Source organism: Myiozetetes cayanensis, unplaced genomic scaffold (genome assembly GCF_022539395.1).
Source record: "Myiozetetes cayanensis isolate MyiCay16 unplaced genomic scaffold, myiCay2020 scf5-8, whole genome shotgun sequence".
NCBI lineage: Eukaryota > Metazoa > Chordata > Aves > Passeriformes > Tyrannidae > Myiozetetes > Myiozetetes cayanensis.
In genome coordinates this window covers 111,578,859-111,602,369 of record NW_026087742.1, presented here as the reverse complement: position 1 = coordinate 111,602,369, position 23,511 = coordinate 111,578,859, and the positions used below count along the sequence as shown (strand labels likewise).

The 23,511-nt window shown below is 43.5% G+C and overlaps 1 protein-coding gene across 4 annotated transcripts in view; it reads left to right on the top strand.

The window, feature by feature from the left end:
* Nucleotides 1-23,511, top strand: part of AGPAT3 (1-acylglycerol-3-phosphate O-acyltransferase 3) — an 84,964-nt gene that overhangs the window by 45,986 nt on the left and 15,467 nt on the right. For all 4 annotated transcript variants that reach the window (XM_050331591.1, XM_050331594.1, XM_050331593.1 and 1 more), the window contains one exon: nucleotides 22,590-22,816. In XM_050331591.1, the coding sequence (XP_050187548.1) occupies nucleotides 22,639-22,816 (178 nt within the window). In that variant the 5' untranslated portion in view covers nucleotides 22,590-22,638. The remainder of the gene's footprint in view (nucleotides 1-22,589; nucleotides 22,817-23,511) is intronic.

Sequence of the window (23,511 nt, the reverse complement as noted above, 5' to 3'; positions counted from 1 at the left end):
TTATACATTGGAAGAGGCCTATTACTCAAATAATTTTTGTACTAATAGGGCTTCTGTTAGATAACTCCTTTGCTGTTTGTTATGTAAGGGTTGGTATTATAGAATCACTGTTTGAATACCAGCACTATAATTTTAGAATTGCTTTTACAATAGAAATACCAAGTCAGCCTTCCTCCAAATATAGGCAATTATTGCAATATCCTAATTAATATTTTTTTCCAAATGAGGCCTCTTGATAATTGCTACTTTGTTTTTTGTTTTCATTTACAAAATCCTGAGGCTGTCCTCTGCCCAGTCATAATCCATTATGTGCATTTTCTGTAATGAATGTTGTGCATTGGAAAAGTATTGATCTGCAGTCCTGGAAACTGGTGTTTGAGCTTCACCTACAAAAACATTGCAAGTGCCAGTTTAGTGACTCTGCATGTCTGAAACCCTCCTGTCATCTTTGAACTATATGTGAGGTTGTCTCTTGGGCTTTGGGGTTTATTTTAATGTAATTTAATATAGACCTTTCTGCAATTGAGAACAGAAACAGAAAATGAGATTGCGGAACACAACCAGTAAAAATTCCTTTGGAGCCCACAGAAACTGGTTGTTCTTATTTCCAAGGAATTTAGTTGCAGGCTATCTCCTTCATTAACAAAGATGTAGATAGAAGTAAGTCTATCTGTGTAGTCACTTAAGAAATGTGGTTGAGTTGTAGGTGAGGTTGAAAAAAGGTTTTACAATAGGCCTGGAGTTTGTGCAGAATATAAGAGGGTCAGGAGGACCTACTGACTTGGTGCATAGAGAGCACTCAGAATTTTCCTTTATTTCATGAATGCTGTGATGCTTCTGTCCTTGTTGAGAAGCTGGATTCCACTGGACCCTATTCACCACACTTTCTGGAGTATGTTGTATTTATTGTGTGTGCTTTTAAACTCAGAGGTGCATTCTTCTTCTGCTCAGCTCTGCTGAACTGGAAAAAAGCTCCTATTTGGCTGTGACTTTAAAATTCATGGCCTGCTTTTTCCTTTTTGGGCAAGTGGTTCCAAGTATTGTCTGTTTCTTTGATTATAAAAGGTGTCCTAAGTGTTTTTTGTCCTGCCTCCTTCAACTTTATTGAAAACTCCTAAAAAATCTCTGTGACTCCACTTCCAGGCCAGCCAGGGGTTTAAGAGGGTCTGACAGCACACCTTGTCTTTCTTTGATGCTGCTGCTAAAGTTTGATCAGAAAATGGGCGTCTGGGGCTGTGACTACCACTTTAATTTTTCTTTGGCATTTAAGCTAGATTTTGGTTGGATTTTTGTTTCTTCCTGTCTCTTTAGAGGCCTAACTCTGACCACGTGAGTTATGCCAGTGAAAAACGTGTCTTCATGGAGGGCTGTTTGTGTAATGGTAGGTGAATGGGAATCACTCCTTAGACCAACTCATCTCCCTCTGTGGATGTGGCCTCGAGTCTCTCCTTATCTGAACTGTCCAGATTATGGTGCAGAAGAGCCAGAAGGGCCTTAATCACACCAGCAGCACCAGTTCCTGCTGCCTGTTTCTCTCCTCTCTGGGCTCTGATACCTCCTTTTTGTTATCCAGCCTGCTGGGCTGTGCCTGCTGTGGCTCAGGCCTTCCAAAAGCCCTGGTTCTGGAGCAGGGAGGAGAGAGAGAAAATACTGTTGTCTTCAGATGGGTAGAGAGGAGACTCTGAGACCTGCAGAGAAAGGGGAAGGGCAGTGGAATCCCAAGTCCCCCTCAAGCGGTCCCTTTCTTTAGTCTGTGCAGTTCAAAGATGTCTCTTCATCTCTCTGCGAAGGTGAGCGGTCCTGCTGCCCTGCCAGGGCTGCACTCTGGATGCAGACCCAACCTTTTCTCTTGCCCTGATGTTCTCACAAGCCTTCTCTTCACTCTCTGTGGAGAAGAGAAAGGCTTTGGTGCAGTGGGAAGTTCCTTTGTGCTAAAATCTGGATGTTTTGCTGAAGTATTTTGTCAGTTCCCCAAAAAAAAAAAAAAAAAAAAAGCCAAAAAAAACACCACAAAAACAAAAACCCACCAAAAAAACCATCACAAAAAAACCAAACATGTCAAGTGACAGCGCTGAGCACACGTACATCACCACGCCAGCGAATCCAGTCCATTGTAGCCTGGTAATTTGCTGTAAGAAGCTTATTGGATTAGAGCAAAAGCCTGGTTTGTCAGCAACACCACCTGACTGTAATATTTATTGCAAAGTATTACCTAGTTTAAATATTAGTCCACTTCTTCCCCGTTCATACCCTCGTTCGTGAGGTAAGAGGGGCTTTTTCAGTTCAGTGTTTTACGAAGCCACATAATGGAGAGGACACCCAGCTTTTTTTCCTGCTGCTGAGCAGGCAGTTTTAGTAGCTGAAGCACTTCCAGATTTACCTTGATGTGCTTTTGTCACCATAATCCCTCCTCCATGTCAAGACTGATTTGCGTTCCTAGCCAAGACTTGCATCGTCTGTTTTTGCCGTTCCATTTCTCCTCCTTTTCTTTTTTTTTTGTTTCTTTTATTCATCAATAAAAAAATTAGGAAGATGTTGGTGAACCAGTCGAGTTTATGCTTGTTAGCTGGAATTTGTGCTACGTTAATTTTCCTGGCTTTAGCCTATTACTTGTACTGGTAAGTTGGATTTTTGTACTGCGACTGCGGCGGTGGCTCGTCCTTTAAAATGCTTGGTTGGGGTGAGCTGGAGAGTGGTAGTCCTTTAAAAGTGCTCTGGAAGATTGATGTACTTACTAATCAATGTGGCTGGGGTAGATACCTTTCCTGTTTTGTGCTGGTGCCCTTGTTGTTTGTTACGGAACTCGGTTTTTCTGGGCATTTTTTGAGGTTTTGTATGTTTTTACTCAGCTGAGAGCGTGGTGGCTAAGGATGCCACCTAAGGTAAGATGGTGATTTTGTCTTTCCAGTTGGTTCTGAGAGCCTTTTTAAGGTTCTTTCGCTCTTATTTCGTACTGTTGCTTGGAGTTCTTGTAGCTTTCTCTCGGCACGTAACTTGGAAATGGAGCTGCGTCAGGCTCACGGTGTATGAGGGTATTTGCAGGACATGCGTGTCTTCCCTTCAAAAGGAATGTTTTCAAGCAGGTGGAAATTAAGGTCTGCCACAGTTTTTTCCTCTCAGCCCCTTGGGGGTGAGCTGGGGCCTGGGAGGGTGGTGACACGGAGCAGAGGAGCCAGGAGCCCGCACGTACCTGCGTGTTTGGCCGTGCTGGAAAAGCACGAACCCGTGGGCCTGCCTGGGTTTGGGAATGGCAGGAGCAGAGCAGGGCTGCCCTACATTCCTGGGCATTGTTTCCCTGTGTCTCCACGTATGTCCAAAGACTTTACAGCCAAAAGAAAAAAATGCTTTTCAGAGCCGCGTCTGGAGCAAACAGCAGCTTTCAGAAACACGAGTGCAATGTGTTGACTGGTTTTAGTGAAAAAATAACATGTCACTTCAGCTGTAAAAGGAAAAGCCTGCTGCAGTTGGAATCAATATGGCTGTGACTGGCAAACTTTCCAAGAGGTGTGATGTTGCCATGAACAAGTTTTCAGCACAGCATGTGAGTTTGTTTCTTTTATAAGGTGTTTAAGACACAAAGAAATTAATAACTGTGGGGTGATCGTCTTGGCTTTTTTTTTTTGTTGTTTCCAAATACTTCCTCCAGGCAGTTTTGCCTGTGCTGTTTACAAGCCCACGATCCTCTGTGTGCATTTATGCACACTCTTCTAATATTAATGAGTTTGTTTAGGTTAAAGCTTTACAGTGAATCTCTGCAGATATGTAAACTTTCAGCTGTACAGTGTGGCAGTTCAGATTAAAATGTGTGTGATTACCAGTCTCTGTCGTCCTCCAAAGTTAAAAAAAACAAGGACATATGTAAGTGACTTTACAGTTTTAATGTTAAAAATCAAGAAATCTAAAGCTTAAGGACATTGGAAGTTTTCCTGCTAAATGTAGGGGTTTTTTTAACCAAAGAAAGTACATATGGTAGGCTATTCATGAACACAGTGTAGTTTTTAATTAATTCTTCATGTCTTAAATCAGTAGTGGAGTGTAGTGTGTGCGTCTGATATCAGTTACAATTTTGTACTGGTACAAATATAAATTTGTGTGCCTGTTATGCATAGGGCATAGCACGTACATCTCCCTTGTGATTCTTCTTTTTTCCTCCCTATTTTGTTCACTCTTAAAATTCTTGACTTGAATCCAGGTCAGATCTGGTTTGCAGGAGAGATTACAATTCTGCACACAGCAGGAATTAGCTGGTATTAGGTCAGATCCTCTTCTTCGACAACCTCAAGGTTCAGTAGAAAATTAATGACATCATCTATTTGCTAGTGAAAAGAAAGCTCATTCAAACCTCTTTGATCAGATATAGATGAGACTTGGTGTGAGTACCTCCAAGCACTTGTTTGTCTTTGTTGGTTTGGGTATTTTTAACTCTTTAAATTGTTGATGCTTGAAGAAAGATGACCTTGATAAAGATTTTAGTTTATTAATTTTTTAACATAAGTCTGCTCTGTAGGTAGTAACTAGAAAGACTAATTCTGGTTCTTTTCCTTCTTAAATGTGTTAGTTTGGCTGCTGCAATTGCCTTAGAATATCCTCAGACAGAGCTGGGGTGATTAAGATCAGAGATCACCAGTTCAGCAGGGAATCAACTTTGCAAATTGAGAGATTAACTAAATTTTTTTCTTTTTCTTTAATTCCATCTGATCTTTCGCTTCTCCTGGGTTGGAGGACCCTTATTAGCTTGCTGGACAGGACATATTTTGGTCACTTTCTGGGCTAGACTGTGTTTGTGCTCTGTAAGGAATTCATCTAAGGAAGCAAGAAGAGTCTTTGTTCCTCTGGGATTTGTTTGGCACCTGGCAGGCCTGGAGCTGGGAAAAAGATAAAAATGCATTGCTTAGATATGTGAAGGGTGCTGCTCAGGCAGCAGTGAAAGATGAAGGAGGGACCACCACAGCCTCCTGAAGTTACAGGCAGCTGTACAGGGCACGGTCCAGAGGGCTCATCCATTTCCCAGCCACTTCTCCTCACGGGACTTCTGATACCAGGTGTGAATTCCTCACAAGACACACTGCAGCAATCCACTAGTGCAAGACTGAATTACTCAGAAATTATGAGAGCATAAGACATCACATTTCCTTCTTTGCTCAGTCATTACCACCTCAGGGAGTTTGTTTGGTTAAAGTCTCCCCACAACAAGAAACCCTAAAACAATTGTCCTTTATTACCAATCAACAAAGATGCTTAGCACATAAATAATGGACTTATCATTCAGTGTAGGCTTGACATCACTTAATGTATAGGATAAACTCATAAGAATCTTTTGCTCTGTTTTTTTGTGGTTTTTAATTGACCCATTCCAAGCTACAAAATATTTGAAACAAATGTTTTCCCTTTCTTTTCCCCCTACTGCCAAATCTACCTTCTCTTCCAGCTCCTGGCCACCAAAGGAACCTGAAATACTAACATGTATTTAGTTTGATTAATTGGTGTACTTTGTATTAGAAGTAAAAGTAATATAACACAGTAATGTTACTGTTCCTAGCGCTGCCTTGTAACTTGAGTGATGTGCCCAAACGCCTGAACTTGCCATGGATGTTTTGATTTCATTAATGCACTCCAAGAGCCAAATAATTCAGATCCCAAAGCTTTGGCTACTGTTGTATTTTGTGCTGCAGCATTTTTTGAGAGGGGAGGCCTATGCTAGACTTGCGGTTTAGCGAGCTGCATAATTTCACTGCCCATTTATTTTATTTGCTTATTGACTGCAATTGTGCTTTACTCTCTGTTTCAGGTATTCAGAGCAGTAGCTTAGCACATGATCTCTAATGATGTCTATCTTCATCTTCACGTGGATTTCATTAGCAATTCCCATCACTGTATTTTCAGAGTGAATGTGTTACCTGTTATTTTAGCACAATAACCTGGAAGTTTCTAATTTGTACGTGCTGGAGGGGTGATTTGCAGGCGGCGAGGGCAGGTTGTTCCCGTGCTGCTGGCCCTGGGGATGATCTGCTCTGGGAAATGCTGCAGTGTAAGCCAGAAATTGGTAAAATATGGGTTTTGAGCCCTCCTCCTGTCAAGTTAGGGCTTGGTTTGTGCTATCTGTGGATAATGTGCCCATAATCTAGGGGCTGCAGCGCTTGATATTATCACCATGTTTGTGTAAAAGCCACCGTTGTGCTCTGCTGCTTTATTTAGGCAGCTTAAGCTGAAGCACTGAGAAGATAGGTGTCCTACATTGACTGAGTAGTTGTCTATGAGATAAGTGCTGGAGATTAAAACAGCCTATGTCTTCCCAACACGCCCGTAGCACCAAACCACGCAATTTTAAGAGCGTAGAGTATTCAGTTAAATCAGGAGTCTTGCAGAGAAGTTGAAGCTCTGAACAGTGTTCTCAAAGTAGGTTTCACAGGGATTGTTTCTGTGCTGTGGCTGCCACTCATGGAAAAACATGTAAGAGTCTTGCTTGTCTAAAAACTTGGTACCCAAAGGATTTTGTGACCGTGCCCGTGTCCATAAACCATGAGTTTATCCAGGCTAACACAGCACTGCTGTGTGTGTTTGAGTTTGATGACCTGAAGAGGTTGAGCTTGGCAGATTTTCAGCCTGCTTTGCTATGGAAATAAAATTAGTGTTGTCCTGTTCAAATACCTTTATGTATAGTCTGTCTCTCCTCAGTGATGTGTTTGAATGCATTGAGGAGTTTCCAGCCACACTTGGGTGGTAGGTGTCCACGAGAGTGTCTCCAAAATAACTGGAATCCTACAGGTTTCATGGAAGTAGCCAGGGAGAGAAGAAAGGGGCTGATAAGAACCTCACCCTGGGGAAATGTTATGATGCAAAGTTGCGTGTGCAGATCTCTACATGAATGTGAACATGTAAAAGTGTATGTGAACACCGAAATCCAAGTGTGTGTGGAACCAGGCTTTTGGAACTACATGCTAAATTCCTTTCTTTGGCAGGCAGCTCTGTAAGCTACTTAAGCTCCTCTCTGCAACCAGAGCAATTGTTATGCAGGAACTAAACAGATATTCCTATATATGGGTCTGAGTTGGAACTTAGGAAAAAACATGAGAGATTGAAGGCTGGAGACTGCAAGGGCAGCTGTCAGCACCACACAGACTGTGTTTTGCTCTTGAACACAACCCAGGCTAACCCCAGGGGCTTGGCTGGTCATGCCCCGTGCAGTGGTTGCTCTGCCACAGAGCTCTGGTGCAGAGAGGCAGCTCTGTTCCAGTTTCACTGAGGATGTGCAACAGCCCAGTTCCCTGGGCCCTGGTGGCTGATTCGGTTGCCCTTTGCAAACAAATGATGTCAGACTGTGATATGAGAGAGATGTGACTTATCACTCTGAGACTATCAGAGAGACCAATCATTTTTAATGCTAGCAAAGAGATTAAGTGGAGTGAAACAAATGCTCTAAGTAATACTTAAACTGTCTTAAGGAGGATGAACTTGTTTCAAATCACATCCTAGATCTGCACAGCTGGTAGAGATAAAAATGAATCAGTCTGTGGCTGAGTTACCTGATAGGTGTGTCTGTACTGCAGCTGTGATGTCATTAGTTTTAAAGGAGCTTGTAAGAGTGGCCATGGCAACATAAAGCTCACTGCAGGCTGCAAGAACCACCTGGGAAGTGGAGTGAAAACTCAGGCGGTTCGGACTTAATTGCCATTGCTGGATGTGCAGTGCCTGCCTTCCTGTAGAACTCATTGATGACATTTCAGAAAAGAAAGAGGTCTCAGAATGGTTTCACAGGTCAAATATGAGATCTCAGGATTCCTTTTTCTATGGAGATTTTGGTTGTGGGGTTGTAATTTTACAAGCATTCCTTATAAAAATAAAATTTAAAAAAAAAAATCCATAGAAGAATATAGTTGGGTGGGACCTCTTTCAGCCGGGCTTATTTCAGAAATACATTGGTTTACTCAGGGCTTTGTCCAGTTCATACATATCCAATATTCTGTGAACTGAGATGGCACCTTATTAGTCCATGTCCAAAGGTGATAGGTCACTTTTTCCAGAGGTGGCTGCTTGGGAGAGGCGAGTTGACAAGGCATAGCAAACGTGAAGTTTGGTAGCCTTGAAACTGAAGTAAACCTGGAAAGCAGCCTGTGGATTTTCCTTGTTGGTGGAACAAGGAGTGAGAATCAAGCCATATGCAGGTGTCCACACTTTTGCCTCGTGTGTGTGAAGTGCTGATCTCTCATCCTGCATTAGGACTCTGCCAGGCAAACAGATGCCGTCAGCAGCTGGAGTCGCTCCCCTTCTCCTGCTTGTCCTCTAGTCTGAAATATATGTTCGTTGGTAAATGTTGGAATAAAAAATGATGCTCTTAAAATATAATAGCTCTTGTTCAAAACTCCTTCAGCAGAAAACACAATGGAAGAAGTGGCTTGCGATGTTGGAAAATTGACGGGCATTTCAATTCTTGTGAAATTACTGTAAAAAATAAAACTTGCAAACCATTAGGACACTGTTTTGTATCTTGAGTTCAAAAATAGCATCGAATGCACTTTACTAAGTAGACCATCTTTCTGCTTGGTACACGTATTGCCATGGCGAGGGGAGAATTTAAAAACAAAACCTTTGTTCTCGAGAGATCAATTATAGAAGCTGCATGTCTGAAAATAGATGTTTTCGTGGAGAAGGAGACGAGACGAGGCACGGATATTTTAGGTTTACTGCCCTCTTGGTACGTCTGAGAAACTTTTGGATTGGCCAGTGATTGCTTTGCTTGTCCACTGGGAGCGGGTCTGGTGGGAAGAAGCTGATGTACACAGGGCAGAGCTGAGCAGAGCTGCACCAGTGTGATGTGATGTGTGTATGGATGCAGCTTCCTTCTGTGCCCAGTGTGCTAGGACACAAATAGCCCAGTTTAGAGAGGGGTTTTTTTCTCCTGGCAATTAGTAAGCCCCTCCTGCCCAACTAGCAGAGATATTAACTATGTGGCATGGTAGTAGGTAGCGATCAGATCGGTGTCAGAACACCAGATTGTCATTTTACTCTGTGGATTCAGCAAGTGTGGGGGGGAAATTAAAGTGATGAGGGTTTCTTCTGACGTCTAAATAACTCCTGTAGGTGCATGTAGTGAGGGGAAGGAAATAACATGCTAAATATACTGGCATGGAGGTGGAGAGTGATGGATGGGAGACTTGTTCAGGTTGTGGATTCGAGGGGATCATGGTCTAGTGGTGGTGTCTGTGCTCCTCTCTTCCTCCTGTACTCATCTTCAGCCTCTCAGCTCTTTAGCTGTCTGCATTTCAAGACTGATATCTTCCCCTTTCTCTTAGCTACCTGAGCACTTCTGAATCAGGTTTGGGCATCCTCCCCTCCCTTGGCTCCTTGGGAATGTGAGGAAGCTGCTGTTCTGAGGGAAGTTTGTGCTCTCCCTATGCCCTTCTTAGATTGAACTTACCCTTGACCTCAGGGTTGATGGTGCCATGTGTCAGGTTTTCTGTCTTGCAGTTGTAAGGCTCACTTTGGAAATTGCTCCCCCATTCAGGGCAATGACTCCAAGGCACACCTGGAAGTGTGCACTTTAGTCACTTGTCACTCACCTGGAAACAGGCAATGTTTTCCAAATGATGCCTTTTTAATAAAATAGTGAACTTCTTTAAACCCTTCGATGTTTTCTGAAGAGTTTATTGGTTTTCGTGACATTTATTTGGGCTATCTAGAAAAAAAATCCTAATATTTTTTAAAAGTCACTGTGGCAAGTTATTTGTGATTTGCCACTTCAGCTGGCTGCAAGCTTGCCAGTGCTCTGACCTCTTGCTGTCAGTGAAATTCTCTTCAAGGAGGGTGAAGGCAATCTGAAATTTTTTACACCTTGGGAACTGTACAGTTCGGAGCAGGTGATTCAGGAAAGGGTGCTTCAGCAAATCTACTGTGAAATTGTAAATCCCTGCATCAAAATACAGAAATACCCAAATTTCTCCCTGAAATAGTTATATTTTATTTACACCTAGACATAAATCTGACCAAATCCTGTTTTATGTGCCAGTTGTAACTTCAGGTTTTTGTATTCATAAAAATGCGTTTTCACCTGTGCAGGCAAACTATCTGTCATAATAACTTCAGAAAGAATGAAAAGCTTTGGAAGGATATTGAATTACTGTGAAAATTCACTCTGGACAGTATCCTTCTCACTAAAGAGAGTAGCCACAGCCACAATGTCTTCACTTAAATAACAGAATTATACTCCAAGGGAAGAAACCAAGACATAAATGCCAGGGAAAGTCTGGCCCAGTTTAAAATTCAGAGACCTCGTTTTCTCCCATCTGTTTTTTATTCAGAGATTGCAAGAGGCTCTTCCCTTTTTCAACTCCCAGTTGGGTTTTCAACTTTGAATGAACTAGCTGAAATGAAGAAAATACTCACTACACCTGCTGGCTCTATCAAAACCAGAAGTAATTAATGCAAAAAGTCTTTCTTCCGAGAGAAACTGAAAATGCTTACATGTGAGGGGAAAATGTTGGTATCAGCACTTGCTCTGTGAGAAAGGTTGAAAATAATAGAGCTGCTAGACGCAGAGTGTGGTTTCCTGGTGGTTAAATGTTGACATGATTTTTAGTCAGGTGGTGCAAAAGTCCTGAGCTTTTCGAAAAATAGTAAAAGTGCCCCTTTTTTTCAGCTTTATGAGAAGGTAACTTACAGCTTCAAATATTCCTGTGATTAATAGCATGTTTGTAAGTTTTGGTCTCAGTCCTCTCTCATCAGTTCAAGTAGCTAGAGTATGTTTCACTTCCTTAATGTCTGGTGGTGGTTTTTTGAAATCAAACTAAAATCCTATGTTGTATTTATGACTCACAGTATGTGCTTATGTTGTTGGGTTTGCCAACCTTCACCTAAAGTGAAGGAGGAGGTTATAAGGATGAGTCTGGGGCTGACTTCCCTTTGTCCTTTGGGAATAGAGTGTATATAAAATGTTCATTTTAACTTTCGTATTACTCTGTATTGGTTAATCTGTGCCTTGGCTTAAATGGGAGAAATTCATCTGGCATCAGTCCCTTTTGTGGAGAGGGAAGAGATTTGGTGTTCTTGCCACATCGCCTGAAAACAAATATTGATGCATCTGTCCAAATGTAAATCTTATCAGGTATTTGGGGGATCACTGATGCTGTGTAGAACTTTCATAGGTGTTTAAACTGTTCTGTGGGGGAATGAATGAGCTGATTTGAGAAGAGCACTGATAACGGCCAGCCCGGTCTTGTGGCGTTACTTGTGAATCATGAAATCTGTGCTCTCCTGGTTTCCACTTCCCGCCCTTTCTCTGATTCAATGCTGATTTTCTGTGGACCATTTCTTTCCAAATACCAGCATAACTACAGAGTTAAAATGAAATTCCTTGGGGCCTATGACTGTTATCCTGGAGATTGCTGATACGACCTGTGCATGTTTTTATATCTGTGTGTATATAGGGGGGGTGTGTGTGTTTAAGTAAAGTGATTTTCAAATCCACATTCTGCCCTGCTATAGTGAGACCTGCTGTCAGCTGAGGAGCACTGTTTGGGGTGTCAGTGTGGATCTGTAAGACCTCCAGAGCATTCACATTGTGAGCACTAAACCTGGCTAAAATTGAGCATCCCCTCCGTCCTTCTCCTTCCATGGAGAATCGTGTTGCTTCCTGCTCCCTCGCCCAAAGGTCTGGGGTCCTCTGTCACAGGGAACATGGAGATTTTCCCAACCCTGGCTGCAGGAGTGGGCATCTGTGTTTTCAGCCACTTAATCCCGCTGCTGAGTAGTGGAGAAGTAGTTTATGTCTTGTCTTTTCCATGAGAGAGGGACGTCTCTCAGCATCTCCTGAGGTTAAAGAAGAGGTGGTGGTGGGGCTACCAGAACAGATCTTTGTGGACAGCTGTAGGTTTTACACTATTGACACACTCTTTCCATCTCCCGCTTGGGCCAGCTGAGACCCAGAAACCTGAAAGCCACACCAAGGTGGTGCTGCACACAAACTGGTCAGTCATGAGCAGCAGAGAGCACGAGCAAGTGGACAACGAGCGGGTGCCTGTGGGGATGTGTTTCACATCTGCGGTGTCCGAAGGCTGCGTGTTGTCATTGAGGAAAGGATTTCCCATGCCTGGGGTGTAACTTTGGGAGTAAGTCAGAAGCCTGCAGATGCTGTGGCTATTAGAGGTTTGTTGGCCTATTTTACATGATGAGCATTTCAAAGCTGCTTAAATGTCTTGTGGTGCTGGTGGCGATTTTGGTCACTGCAAGTGCGGCAGCTCAGCGATGTGTGAGCGAGGGCTGTGCAGTGAGCTCCAGATGGCTCTTGGCTCTCCCAAGTATCCCTTCCCTTGTGTACAGAGGTAAAGGGGTGGGTGTTCACCAAAGGTGCTCTGCTTGGTTCCCCAGCCAAGAATTTCACCTGGAATACAGCGTTCAGTTCTGGTGCCCCCAACATAGGAAGGACATGGAACTGCTGGAGTGAGTCCAGAGGAGGCCACAAAGTTGATAAGAGGACTGGAGCACTTCACCTACAAAGACAGGCTGAGAAAGTTGTGGCTGTTCAGCCTGGAGGAGAGAAGGTTGTGTGGAGCACCTTCCAGTCTCTGAAGGAGCCTGCAAAGAAGCCAGAGGAGGGACTCTTCATCAGGAGCTGTGGTGACAGGACTGGGGGATTGGCTTCAAACTGAAAGAGAGGAAGTACAGGTTTGATACACAGACAAAGTTCTTCCCCGTGAGGGTGGTGAGGCCCTGGCACAGGTTGCCCAGAGAAACTGTGACTGCCCCACCCCTGAAAGTGTTCAAGGCTGGGTTGGATGAAGCTCTGAGCACCCTGGTCTAGTGAAATGTGTCCCTGCCCATGGCAGGGGATTTGGAATTGGATAATCTTGAACGTCCCTTGCAACCAAACCACTCTCTGATTCTGTGAAGACCTTTCTTAGATATCACTGATGAGTGAACCTGTCCGTAAAAAGGGCACATTTCACAGCAAGAACATCCCAACACTACTTGGCAGGTACTGCATCCCAGTACTGTGCAGCATCTGCCTCACTGGAAATTGGGCAGCACACCCTGCCTGCTGCACTGGGAGTGAAATTACAGAGAGCAGTTAGCAGGGCAGAAAATATTTGTCTGTGCTTTGAAGAACTTGAAGTGGACCTGTTAGACCTTCTGGAGTGTGCCGAGTTCTCCAACAGCTTCTCCCAGGCTGCTTTAGCTCTCGAAGTCTGTGCGAGATGGAATTTTGACAGTGTTTTTCAGAACTCTGGGTTGACATACAAACTGAACACCAGATGGGCAGGCAGTGCCTGTAATGCTGTGCACAGTGATTGAATGGCATAAATCCACTGTGGCACCCAGCAGGCCTCTTGCACAGGCCTGGGGAGTTGTTGGGGTGTGTGACAGAAAGAGGAGAATGTAACATGAGGGAAGGAATAAGGAACTGGGGAGCTGACAAGGATTAGCATCCTGCTTCTCCCTGGGGGCAGTTTTATCTAAAGTGGCCAAGGGGGGAGAATAGCTGCCCCCAAACAAACAGAAAGGGCCAGGGGAAGGTTTAAAAGCTCCCAAGAGAAGGAACAAGTCTGGCAGAAGGTGTTTGACAACCATTTCTGAGTGAGTCACGCTTAGCTGTCTGTCTGGAGCCACAAGGAATTTGCAAAACTGGATAATTGTTCCTATTTATTTCTTAAAATATACAGAACATGACAGTGTTCTAGCTCGTGTGCTTCAGTGTAAATGTCTTGCAGTGGGCTGGTATTTTCCCCTGATTTTATCCCTTTTTTTTTTTAATTTTATTTTAAATTACAGTCTTGCTAATCTTCTCCCGCTCCATTTGAGAAACAGGCCTGTTCCTGCTATGTCTTGGAGGCTGGTGGGAGTCTGGATTCCCCTTGCCCTGGTCGATGGCTCATGTCTCTGTGCTTTCCACTAGAGGTGAAACCAGGAGTAATGTGTGTCTACCTGTGCCTTTGGTTTTCAAAATGAGGCTAATTGTATGCTGTGTAGAGCAAGGTAAGTTACAGGGTGGCTTTTTTCCACTCTTGGTAGCAAGCAGGTAAAAGAAAGAACTTGAGCTCAAAGCTTGCAGTTGGGTAAACCTTTGTAATCAGTAATAAAGCCTTTGTAATTCAAGTTTAGCACAAGGTTTATTGAGTTCTATGAGGCTCTCCCAAGTACCTGTAAATAAGCATATACCCACAAAACCCATCTGTACCTATGAGAAATGAGGCAAACTTGCCAAATTTGCAATTATTATCTAATCTAAATTTAATATGCAATTAAGGTTCTGTAATTATAGCTTTAGGGAAAATTAATTTCGTGTTGTTTATACTAAAACAAAAGCATGAGACTGCAGACTGAGGGATGACAAGTGAGTGTATCCAGGGGAGAAACAGCAGGCAAACACCTACAAGCAGTTGTAAATGACAGACTCAAATAGAAGCTATCCTGAGTTTACTAAACGAGAAGGCAATGTTTTGTCTTCCTGAAATACAAACAAATTGCACGCAAAACCAAGTTTTGAAGCAGTGGGATGCCTTCGCTGGAAAGCTCAGTGCAGAACCCTGGGATGTCTTGGAAGTATGGGAGGCTGGAAATGTGTGGAAAAAATGATGTCAGGTTTGGTGATGCTCAGCCATGGTATCGAAGTTGCCTGGGCTGGTTTTACTCATGACAGAATCCCTCTGGTTTCCCTGTTGTGAACAGAAAATCCTTATGAAAAGATCACTGTTTTCGTTGTCAATGAAGAGACGCTTGCAGGGAGAGAAATTCTTCAAGCAGTTCTGCTTCCTTGTGGTGGTTGTCTTGCAGCCAGCAGATTTCTAAGCAAGACAGAATTCATTTTGGTTATCCAATCCATTTGTTCAAATAGAGGCAGAGTTAACTAAGGTTGTATGCTGAGGAGAAATTGAATTTGTGCACACTTGCTCTCTTTTCTTTTTTTTTTTAATGTGCCAAGTACAATAAAAGGAAATGATTGAAATTAAATTTGGGAAACAGCCATTTTAACATGGCTTGTGTTTTCAGTTGTAATACTGTAGCAACAAGTTAGAAAAATATAATTTCATCCCTAGCAGTGGCATAAGCACAGTGCTCTCTACAGCTGGTGAGGAGGCTTAATCATGTCAGTAACACTGCATTTAGGGCAGGGAGGAGGGAAAACTGACCCTCAAATGCAGTGATGTGTAGTATCAAGAGCTGTTTTATCCCCTTCAGGTTCCACTGAGTTGTTTAAATATTTTTCTTTGCTTTGTTTGCATATTCTCTGGTCTTCTGTCTACATAAATGCAAGTGAAACAAGTGGTTATCTTGATGGATTATTTTTTTTTTGTACCTTGATAGGAAGCATCCCCGCATTTTAAAAGCAGGAAGGAGTGGAGGCCCAGTACTCCCACATTTTGAAAAGCAGCCCCAAGAGTGAAGTTCCAATAGGATGTGGGACTCTGATGGATGTTCCTCATAAGTTGGGGGAGGGTGTTACTGTGGCAGGAGGTGCTCTGAACACATAAAGGCTCCCCAACGAGGAGCTGTGCCATGGCTTGGCATCTGTGGGATGGAGAGATGACTTTCCGTGGTCACTGCCTGGTGGGGCTCCCTGGTTAGAGGGAAACCACTCACACATGCATTTTGTAACCTGGTTTTATGAAGATTAGTAAATATGCAGTCTTTCAATAATAAATTTAAAGATTATAGAGTGGAGGAAGCATGAGCAGGGACTAGTCGAGGATGTGTGTGCTCCTCGTGTGGTTCTCATTGTTCTGAGTAACCATCCCATCGTGCCTGCAGTTAACACCTACACTTCACCTGTGGCAGAAAGAAATGTCAGAACTTCTCAGTAACTCTCATCCTGTGTGCCTGTGAAATCACCAAGAATGTCAAAGCAATGTGCACAGCTTTTTTCTTTTTTTTTTCCTCCTTTTTTTTTTTTAACCTTGAAGTATTGGCATCTCACTGGGGTGCTGAGTTAAGCAAAAGGCTTTTTCTTTGATGGAAATAGACTAATCTCATCAAAAATCTCTACAGATATCAAGCCAAACATATTGACCCTAGTGGAAATTTCTATGACTGGATGGGCTTTAGATCAAGACCAAAACAATTCATATATTTCAGAGGGATAGTGGTGATAATCTTTCATTTCTTGACCTTTTCTGGAAACTGGCTGTGGTGCTGTTGCAAAGCCAAGATCGACGATATTTCAAGGAGTAAGTTCTCATCTAATTTCATGAGGGTAACTCAGCAACATTATTTCTTTTTGAGATCATATTCCTAGTTCTTGCAATTCAAAACAAATTTACATCTTTGAGACCTTGGTTTAGCTTAAGGTTCTCTTCCACACACTTCAATTTCAAAAATCCATGACAAGCAGGATATTTAACGAACTCTGAATCAGCCTTGGGTGTCACAGAGGCATGTGCAGGGAAATTAGACCTATAATGTGTGAGAAACTAAGGTAATCTTTCTCCCATGCTTAGGTTTAAAAGGCTGGGTCTGTAGTAGACAGTTTGTAATGTTGTGTGGGATGCAATTGAGTAGCTCTCTATTTTTACAGCTTATCTGGAGAATCCCTAGTACAGACTGTTCAAATGGATACCAAAGCTGTTGTTAGACCATATTTCCTTATTTGCTGCACTGACTCACTGCTGTTGATCTACGTTTTCTAGCCTACTTAGACAGCTGTGGTTGCCAGTGGTTCAGCTAAAACTAAAACTTCTAAAACAAATCATGCCTGAGTGGGGACTGCTTTTAGTGGTGCCATGGCAGGATGGGCAGGAGCCTCAAGTTGTTTTTTTGGAGTCTGGGCCAAAGCCCTGAATAAATACTCTCTCTGCTGGTTTTGTATGACTTTTGCATCGTGGGGGTGAGGCTCCTAAATTCCTCATCCCAGAAAGAGATGTGATACAGTGCAGCAAGTGGATGACTATCAGTGATTTACTTTCTTCCTGAATATTCTCCTGTATCAGGATTATTTGATATGAGTATATAATTTCAATTTTAAAAGCTGGATAGCCACTGCACGTCTGTCTTTGAGCTACAGAAGTATTGTGTATTCTGCAAGGAAAAATTATTTCTTAGAGGTAACTGATGCAGTTACTTCTAAGCATTGAGCACAGCTCCTAAGATGATCAACATATTTTTGTGTGGCATGTCCCTGAATTGTGCAGGAAAATAACCTGCAGCCTCTGTGGCAATGTGGTACTGCTGGGGGGGATGCTCATATATCCAGACTGGGATCTGGGCTTTTATTTGTCTACCAAACAGGTTTAGGCAGGGGCATTGGAAGCTCTCCTTCATATCTCTGCCCCAGCTTTTAAAGAGTAGCTGCTTAGCATTCTTGTGTTTTCTGATCTCATAGGGAGAGATGGGGGAATAGACACTTTTGTTAGTGGCTTTCATGGTTTTAAAAGAGATGTAGCCTGAGCTGGGTCATGAGAGAAATTTGGAGGGTAGAAAATGTACTGAGAGAAGAGCCATCTTCATTTCCCCTGGCTGCTGCTGATTGTATCTGTCCTCATACTCATGAAGCAGCTCATGGAAACACCTAGGTAGATCTCACTTTGAATGAAAAATAGGTTTGAATCTTGTGCATGTATGTTTTCGATGAGCAGAGTTTGTGGAATTCTGAAAAATGGTGAGGAAACTCCATAGGGGCAGCAAAATGCTTTTTGTGTACTGCTTCTGACTTGCAAGATCATTAGACTTTCTTCGTGGGCAGGGTTTGCCAAGTCTATGCAGACATCAGGGAGGGTTACAGAGCTGCTTCTGAAAAATACAGTATTTTAAAATATGATGGTAAAAGGTAGAATTTAGTGTGGTGAGAGTTTCACTCATTCCTCAACCAGCAAAAGCATTACAAGGTAGGTAAAATGGAAGAAATCTGGGTGGGGGCAGGACACGCAGTGCAGAAGATGTCTGTAATTAGTTTCATAAGTGGAGGTAAATGTGGCAGAGTGGAAGCAGCTGGAAAATGGCAAAAGCATGCTCAGAAAAACTGAATGGCAAAAGCCTAGAGGTGTGAGTACTGCCTGCCACAGTTTTTTGTTGTTGCCAAACACATTATTTCTCACTGGGTTGGAATATTAGAATCAGGGGAGCAGTTTTTAATTTCATGCTTATGTTCATGGAAACATGATGAACTTCAGAGGAATTGTACACACATAACAGCAATAAATTAATTAAAACCTGGAGTTCAAAGTGGATATACTGTCTTAGAGAATGATTAATGGCTTAGTTTTTAATTTTGAGTTCATAAATACCTATGTTGCATGGAATGCTGTAATGTATATGTTGTGCATCAGGGGTTGTTTTTAACCTGATCTCTTAATGAGATGGGGCTGATGTAATCATGCTTCTCTGTCATTCTCCCTTCTAATGGCTTTTGAACTCGGTGGCACATGCCAGTGACCTTTGGCAGAGAGGTGGAAATCTCAGGGAAGTTTCATTGTTAGGGCTTTGATGAACACAGAAAGCTGGGTAAAGGAAAAAGGCTGTGTTCCAGCTTCTGCTGAGAGGCACGCACAGAGTGTCTTTTGGGCACCAGAGAATCCACGTGAACATGGAGCCTCAAGGCACAACTCTGTGGAGCAGCAGAGGCCAGTGATGAACTGACTGCAGCCCCCAAGTTGAGCCTGGGAAAAAGGGAGGTGTGGAGGGAAGGATGTTTTAAGATTTGGTTTTTTGTGTCTCTTTACCCTACTCTGATTTGATTGGTAATAAATTAAGCTCATTTCCCCGAGTCGGGTCTGTTCTGCCCATGACTGTAATTGGTGAGTGATCTCTCCCTGCCCTTAATTCCACCCCTGAGCCTTTTGTTACATTTTCTCTCCCCTGTCCAGCTGAAGAGGGGAGTGATAGAGCTGCCTTGGTGGATCCAACCAGGGTCAACCCACCACACCAAGAAAACCATAGAATATCTGCCTCCTTCCCCTTTACGTGAGAGGTATACAAATAAAAGAGGGAGCCCTGAAGGATTCAAAGCATTTAAGAACTTTCTCATCTGGGCATATAAAAGATCAAGGCCAGGTTGGATGGGGCTCTGAGCAACCTGATCTTGTGCAGGGTGCCCCTGCCCATGGCAGGGAGGGGTCTCTGACTTTATGAAAAGTCAAACAGCCCTGTGAGGTCAGGCACTAAAAGGCAATGAAAGTCATCTTTGGTTTGAGCTGGGTTTTTACCCTGGTGCTGGCTGGCAGTGTGGCTGTGAAAAGCAGGAACTTGGTGAGGATGTGAGACCAGGGAGAGTCCTGAAGTTGCCCACTGTTCTCAGTGTGGCTGTGCAGGAGGAAATGGAGGTTTTGTGGTGAAAGGTCAATGTTGTGAAGTTACGAAGTGTTTTTAGGAAAAGAAGGGAGAAAATAAGATTTTACCAGCAGGTCTTTGACTATGCAAATGAAATGGGTAGACTTAAAAAAAAAAAAAAAAGAGAGAGAGAAAAATTAATACTACTGAGACTTGCTGTCTTAGACTAGGGCAGATGTTTACTTCCTAGACACTTCCCTTAGCTGATCTTAATACATGTGTCAGATGCAGAAGGGGTGCTTCTCCTCATTCCAGCAAATGTTCATTCCCCTATCCCTCTCCCAACCTGACCATGGGATCCTACAGAACAGCTGCTGACCACCTTTTGCCTGTCACCCTGTCCCTAAATTGCCTGGATGTCCTACATGGACGGGAATGCAGAAAACTAAAGAATTCCTGGATTAACCAGTAATTATCTTAAAAGTCAAGTAAAATTAGGTGAGGGATTGCCAAAAGGAGACTGGCAGGTTTTGTATCTAGCATTGAAACTGGAAAGATCAGACAAGACTAACCCATATTTTAGTTGGTCATTGTCCGTTTTAGGAAGTGCAAGTAAACCAGCTGTGCTTTATGGAGCAATAGGGCAAGCACTGTGATAGGAAAGTGCTGGAGAGGAACCATCCATGCTGTGGCTGCTGTCCTTTGCCCTGTATCAGACTGGTCACTGGTCAGTGACCTCATCACTCTCTACAATTCCCTGAGAGGAGGTTGTAGCCAGGTGAGGTTCAGGCTCTTCTCCTGGGCAACTGCACACAGGACAAGAGGAAATGGCCTCAAGCTGTGCCAGGTGAGTTTCAGGTTGGACATCAGGAGGAATTTCTTCCCGAAAAGGGTTGTCAGACATTGGAACGGGCTGCCCAGGGAGGTGGTGGAGTCACCATCCCTTCAGGTGTTCAAGAAACGACTGGACGTGGCACTCAGTACCATGGTCTGGTTGACAAGGTGATGATCAGTCAGATGTTGGGCTCAGTGATTTTGGAGGTCTTTTTCAACCTTAATGATTCTGTGGTGACCAGCACGTGGGGCAGGATGCTGGTGCAGGACTGATAAATCCCATTTTCCTTGTGTAACAGGGCTGGAGAAGGAACGTGCTGCAACGTAAAAAGGGATGTGCCCTTTTGGGTCGGTGGCACTGCAGTGTCCTTGATGTGAGCACAAATGCCACAGTGCTCCAGACTTTGCTCGAAATGAAGAGGCTGTGGAAGTAGAGGCAAACTATTTTATTTGAGGATAATACTTGACATTTCTATTTTTCCTCGCGCCATTTGTATGCGCTCAGGGCCCTAGTCCGAAAGGGGCCAAGCTGGGCGTTGAGAGACACTAAGTACTGGTCTAGTGACTGTGATAGACAGAATCACAGAATCATTTAGGTTGGAAAAGCCTCCAAGATGGAGTCCTTTGCATGATCTGACCCTAGAGACAGTCATCAGCAAAGCTGCTTTCACGTGGCTCTACAGAAGGCAAGTAGGGACTCAGAAAATAGTTGGAGGGAATTGTTCTTTTCTTGTTTGTTTGAGCTGGCTTTTGAGATAAACCAGAGGAAGAGAATGATCTTGGAAGTGAAGAACTTGGTGTATAACGTTTGACAGTATTTATTAGAACACGCCAAGGGAAAAGATAAACGAGCCCACTGCTGTGTTAGGGAGTTACTGAACACCATGGCTGTGTCCCATGCAGTAATGTGTGAACACGGGTGTTTTTGGGCTGTGTGAGACAACTGTGCCTTGCAGCCTTGAGGGGAGGGAAGAGGAAGGAGTGTTCCACTTGTTTCTTTTTTAAACAGAAGCCTCTGCTTCCAAACAGCTGTTCTGAAAGTAATTTATTAGTGGAAGAAGTGTTTCTTTCATTCTTACACGAAAACACTGCGAGAACTCAGATTGTTTATCATAAACTTCAATGTTATTCAGCTTGCTTTGCTTTGCTTTACTTTCTGTGGTAAGGACAATATTGCCTATATTGAAACATGCTTTTGTTTCCCCCCCTGTAATGGTGCTTCTGAAGTGGATAGATTGCTAATGATGCAAATGGATGCTAATTGTGATAAAACCAGACACTGCTTTGAAAGGCAGTACCTGATTTGTAGAAGCGATGGTAGAAAACAAGCTTTCACAAGTAAAATTGCTGAACAGTTCTATAAATAGGAGCATACTGTAAGCAGGTGGAGAGTGAAAATGGTTTGATTCCTCACAGCTGGCAGATACTTTATTTTTGGACATGGGGTCCACATCACCTTTAGGTGCTTGACTGCTGAAAAGCATTTGTTACCATCTACTGGTTGATCTGGTCATTTGCAACACTTACAAAAGCTGAGCACAAGAGCTGTCGGCGAGCTTTGACTGTGGCAGAAAATCAGAGTCATGCTTCTGGTTTTTGGGTGAGAATTGGAGGCTGTGGTTTGACAGCCTGGTTGGCCTTGTCTTAGGACTTCTAGTGTCCAACAGGTCAAAAAGGGCAGTGCCAGGTAACGCAGAGTTTGGAATAAACTCAGTTTGGTGTCTTGGTTAATACATTTTGTTGGGTTAACTTTGTGCTGACAGGATTTGTAGTGAATCAGGCTTGTCTCTCTAAGTTCCTGTGACTTTCTGCTGGTTCAGACGTTGCCAGTCTTTCTGCACCTGTTATTAATAGGGCACGCGCTCAGAGTTCAGTGCTCTGGCTAATTTAGTGGAATCAAGGTTCTGCGTCAAAGCCCTTTCCAGATGAGGTTTGTACTGCTACATAACCTGAGGCTTTTTTATTACATCTTTTTCCCCACACCAGCTGGTATATTTGATTATGGACCTGTGGCTTGACAAAGTGAGAAGTTACTAAACCTGCTCCAGCATGGGGTTTGGGTGTGAGACTAGCTAATTTCCATTTCCACGCTTTAGTGTTTGCCAGACTGATGCTCTGTGTGACCAACCCTGCTCTTTTCAGGCCTGAGGTTCCTGTTGCAGTTCAGGGACAGCACCTCTGAAGGTTCAGCAGTTGCTGTGCAGCTTGTTTACCCATCAGGGCTCAGCTGCTCGCTGTGACTGCAGGGCTCCGTGTTCCTCCCAGCATTAAGTCCAATTATGTGATCTTTGTTTGAAGAGAGGTGTGAGATTTCTCTTCAGCAAACAATAATCTTCTTGGTGGGCTGTAAATTGTAAATAATGATTCCTTCCTATTTTTGGAAGCGATTTGCACCCGTCACCAGTTTATTAAGATCTGAATGAGGCAGGCTTGGAGAACAGAGTGTTTATTGGGCTGGGTGCCTCTTGCTGAAGTTACATGGACTGTTACAGGCCTTTTGCTTTGTCCTTCCTCAGGGCTTGTAAATCCACTCTCCGTTTGACTCCTTTGTTTGTTTTCTCTTTCAGGACAGTTATTCTGAGTGACGGCCCTTGCTCACGCTTCTGAGTGGTTATCATGGGCTTCATTGCCTTTCTGAAGACCCAGTTCATAGTTCACCTCCTCATTGGGTTCGTCTTTGTTGTGAGTGGACTGATCATTAACTTCATTCAACTATGCACGCTAGTCCTCTGGCCCATAAACAAGCAGTTTTATCGCCGAGTAAACTGTCGCCTTGCCTATTCCCTTTGGAGCCGTGAGTATGCCTGAGGGGGATGTGAGGGCTGGGCGTGGGGAGGGGAGAGGGCTTTCCTGTCTTCTGCTTTTGTTAGTCACAGAAAGATGTGTCTGCTTATGTTTATGGATACACACACAGAGAGGTGAGAGAGAGAGAGAAATGATAGGTTAGATGTTCGACTCTTTCAGAGCAGCTCAGAACGGCCACTGTGTTCTGAAACACTGGGAAATAAGTCAAGGGACTGATATATAATGTCGCTCTGTCATTCAGAGAAGTGGGAAGTGAAGATCCTTCCCACCCTTAACCCTGTCTGGATTGACAGAAATTGTTGATTCTGTCTCAATGCCACCTTCATCAGGCAATCAGAGCCTGTGCTGAGTGATGGGGAAGGGAGAATTCTGAGACTGGCTCAGGTACTGAGAGTACGGGGGATATTCACCGCTTAGGAGCCCAAGTCGATTGAATGCTCTGGAGAGGGAGAGGTCTTGTCTTAGAGTCTGTAGCGTAGATGTCTCTGTAGCTGAACTGTGTGACAACTCCAGAGTCCTTTTACACCCTACAGTGTCTGTCTCTCATGCCAGGGTCTCCTCTTGGGAGCAATGTCACTCTTCTGCCCATGGGTCAGCTTGACAGTCAGTTCAACTGCTCTGCTCTCCTCTTTCAGACCTTTGCAAAACTTCCTCCCTGTGGATGGCTTTTATTTCTTTTGGGTT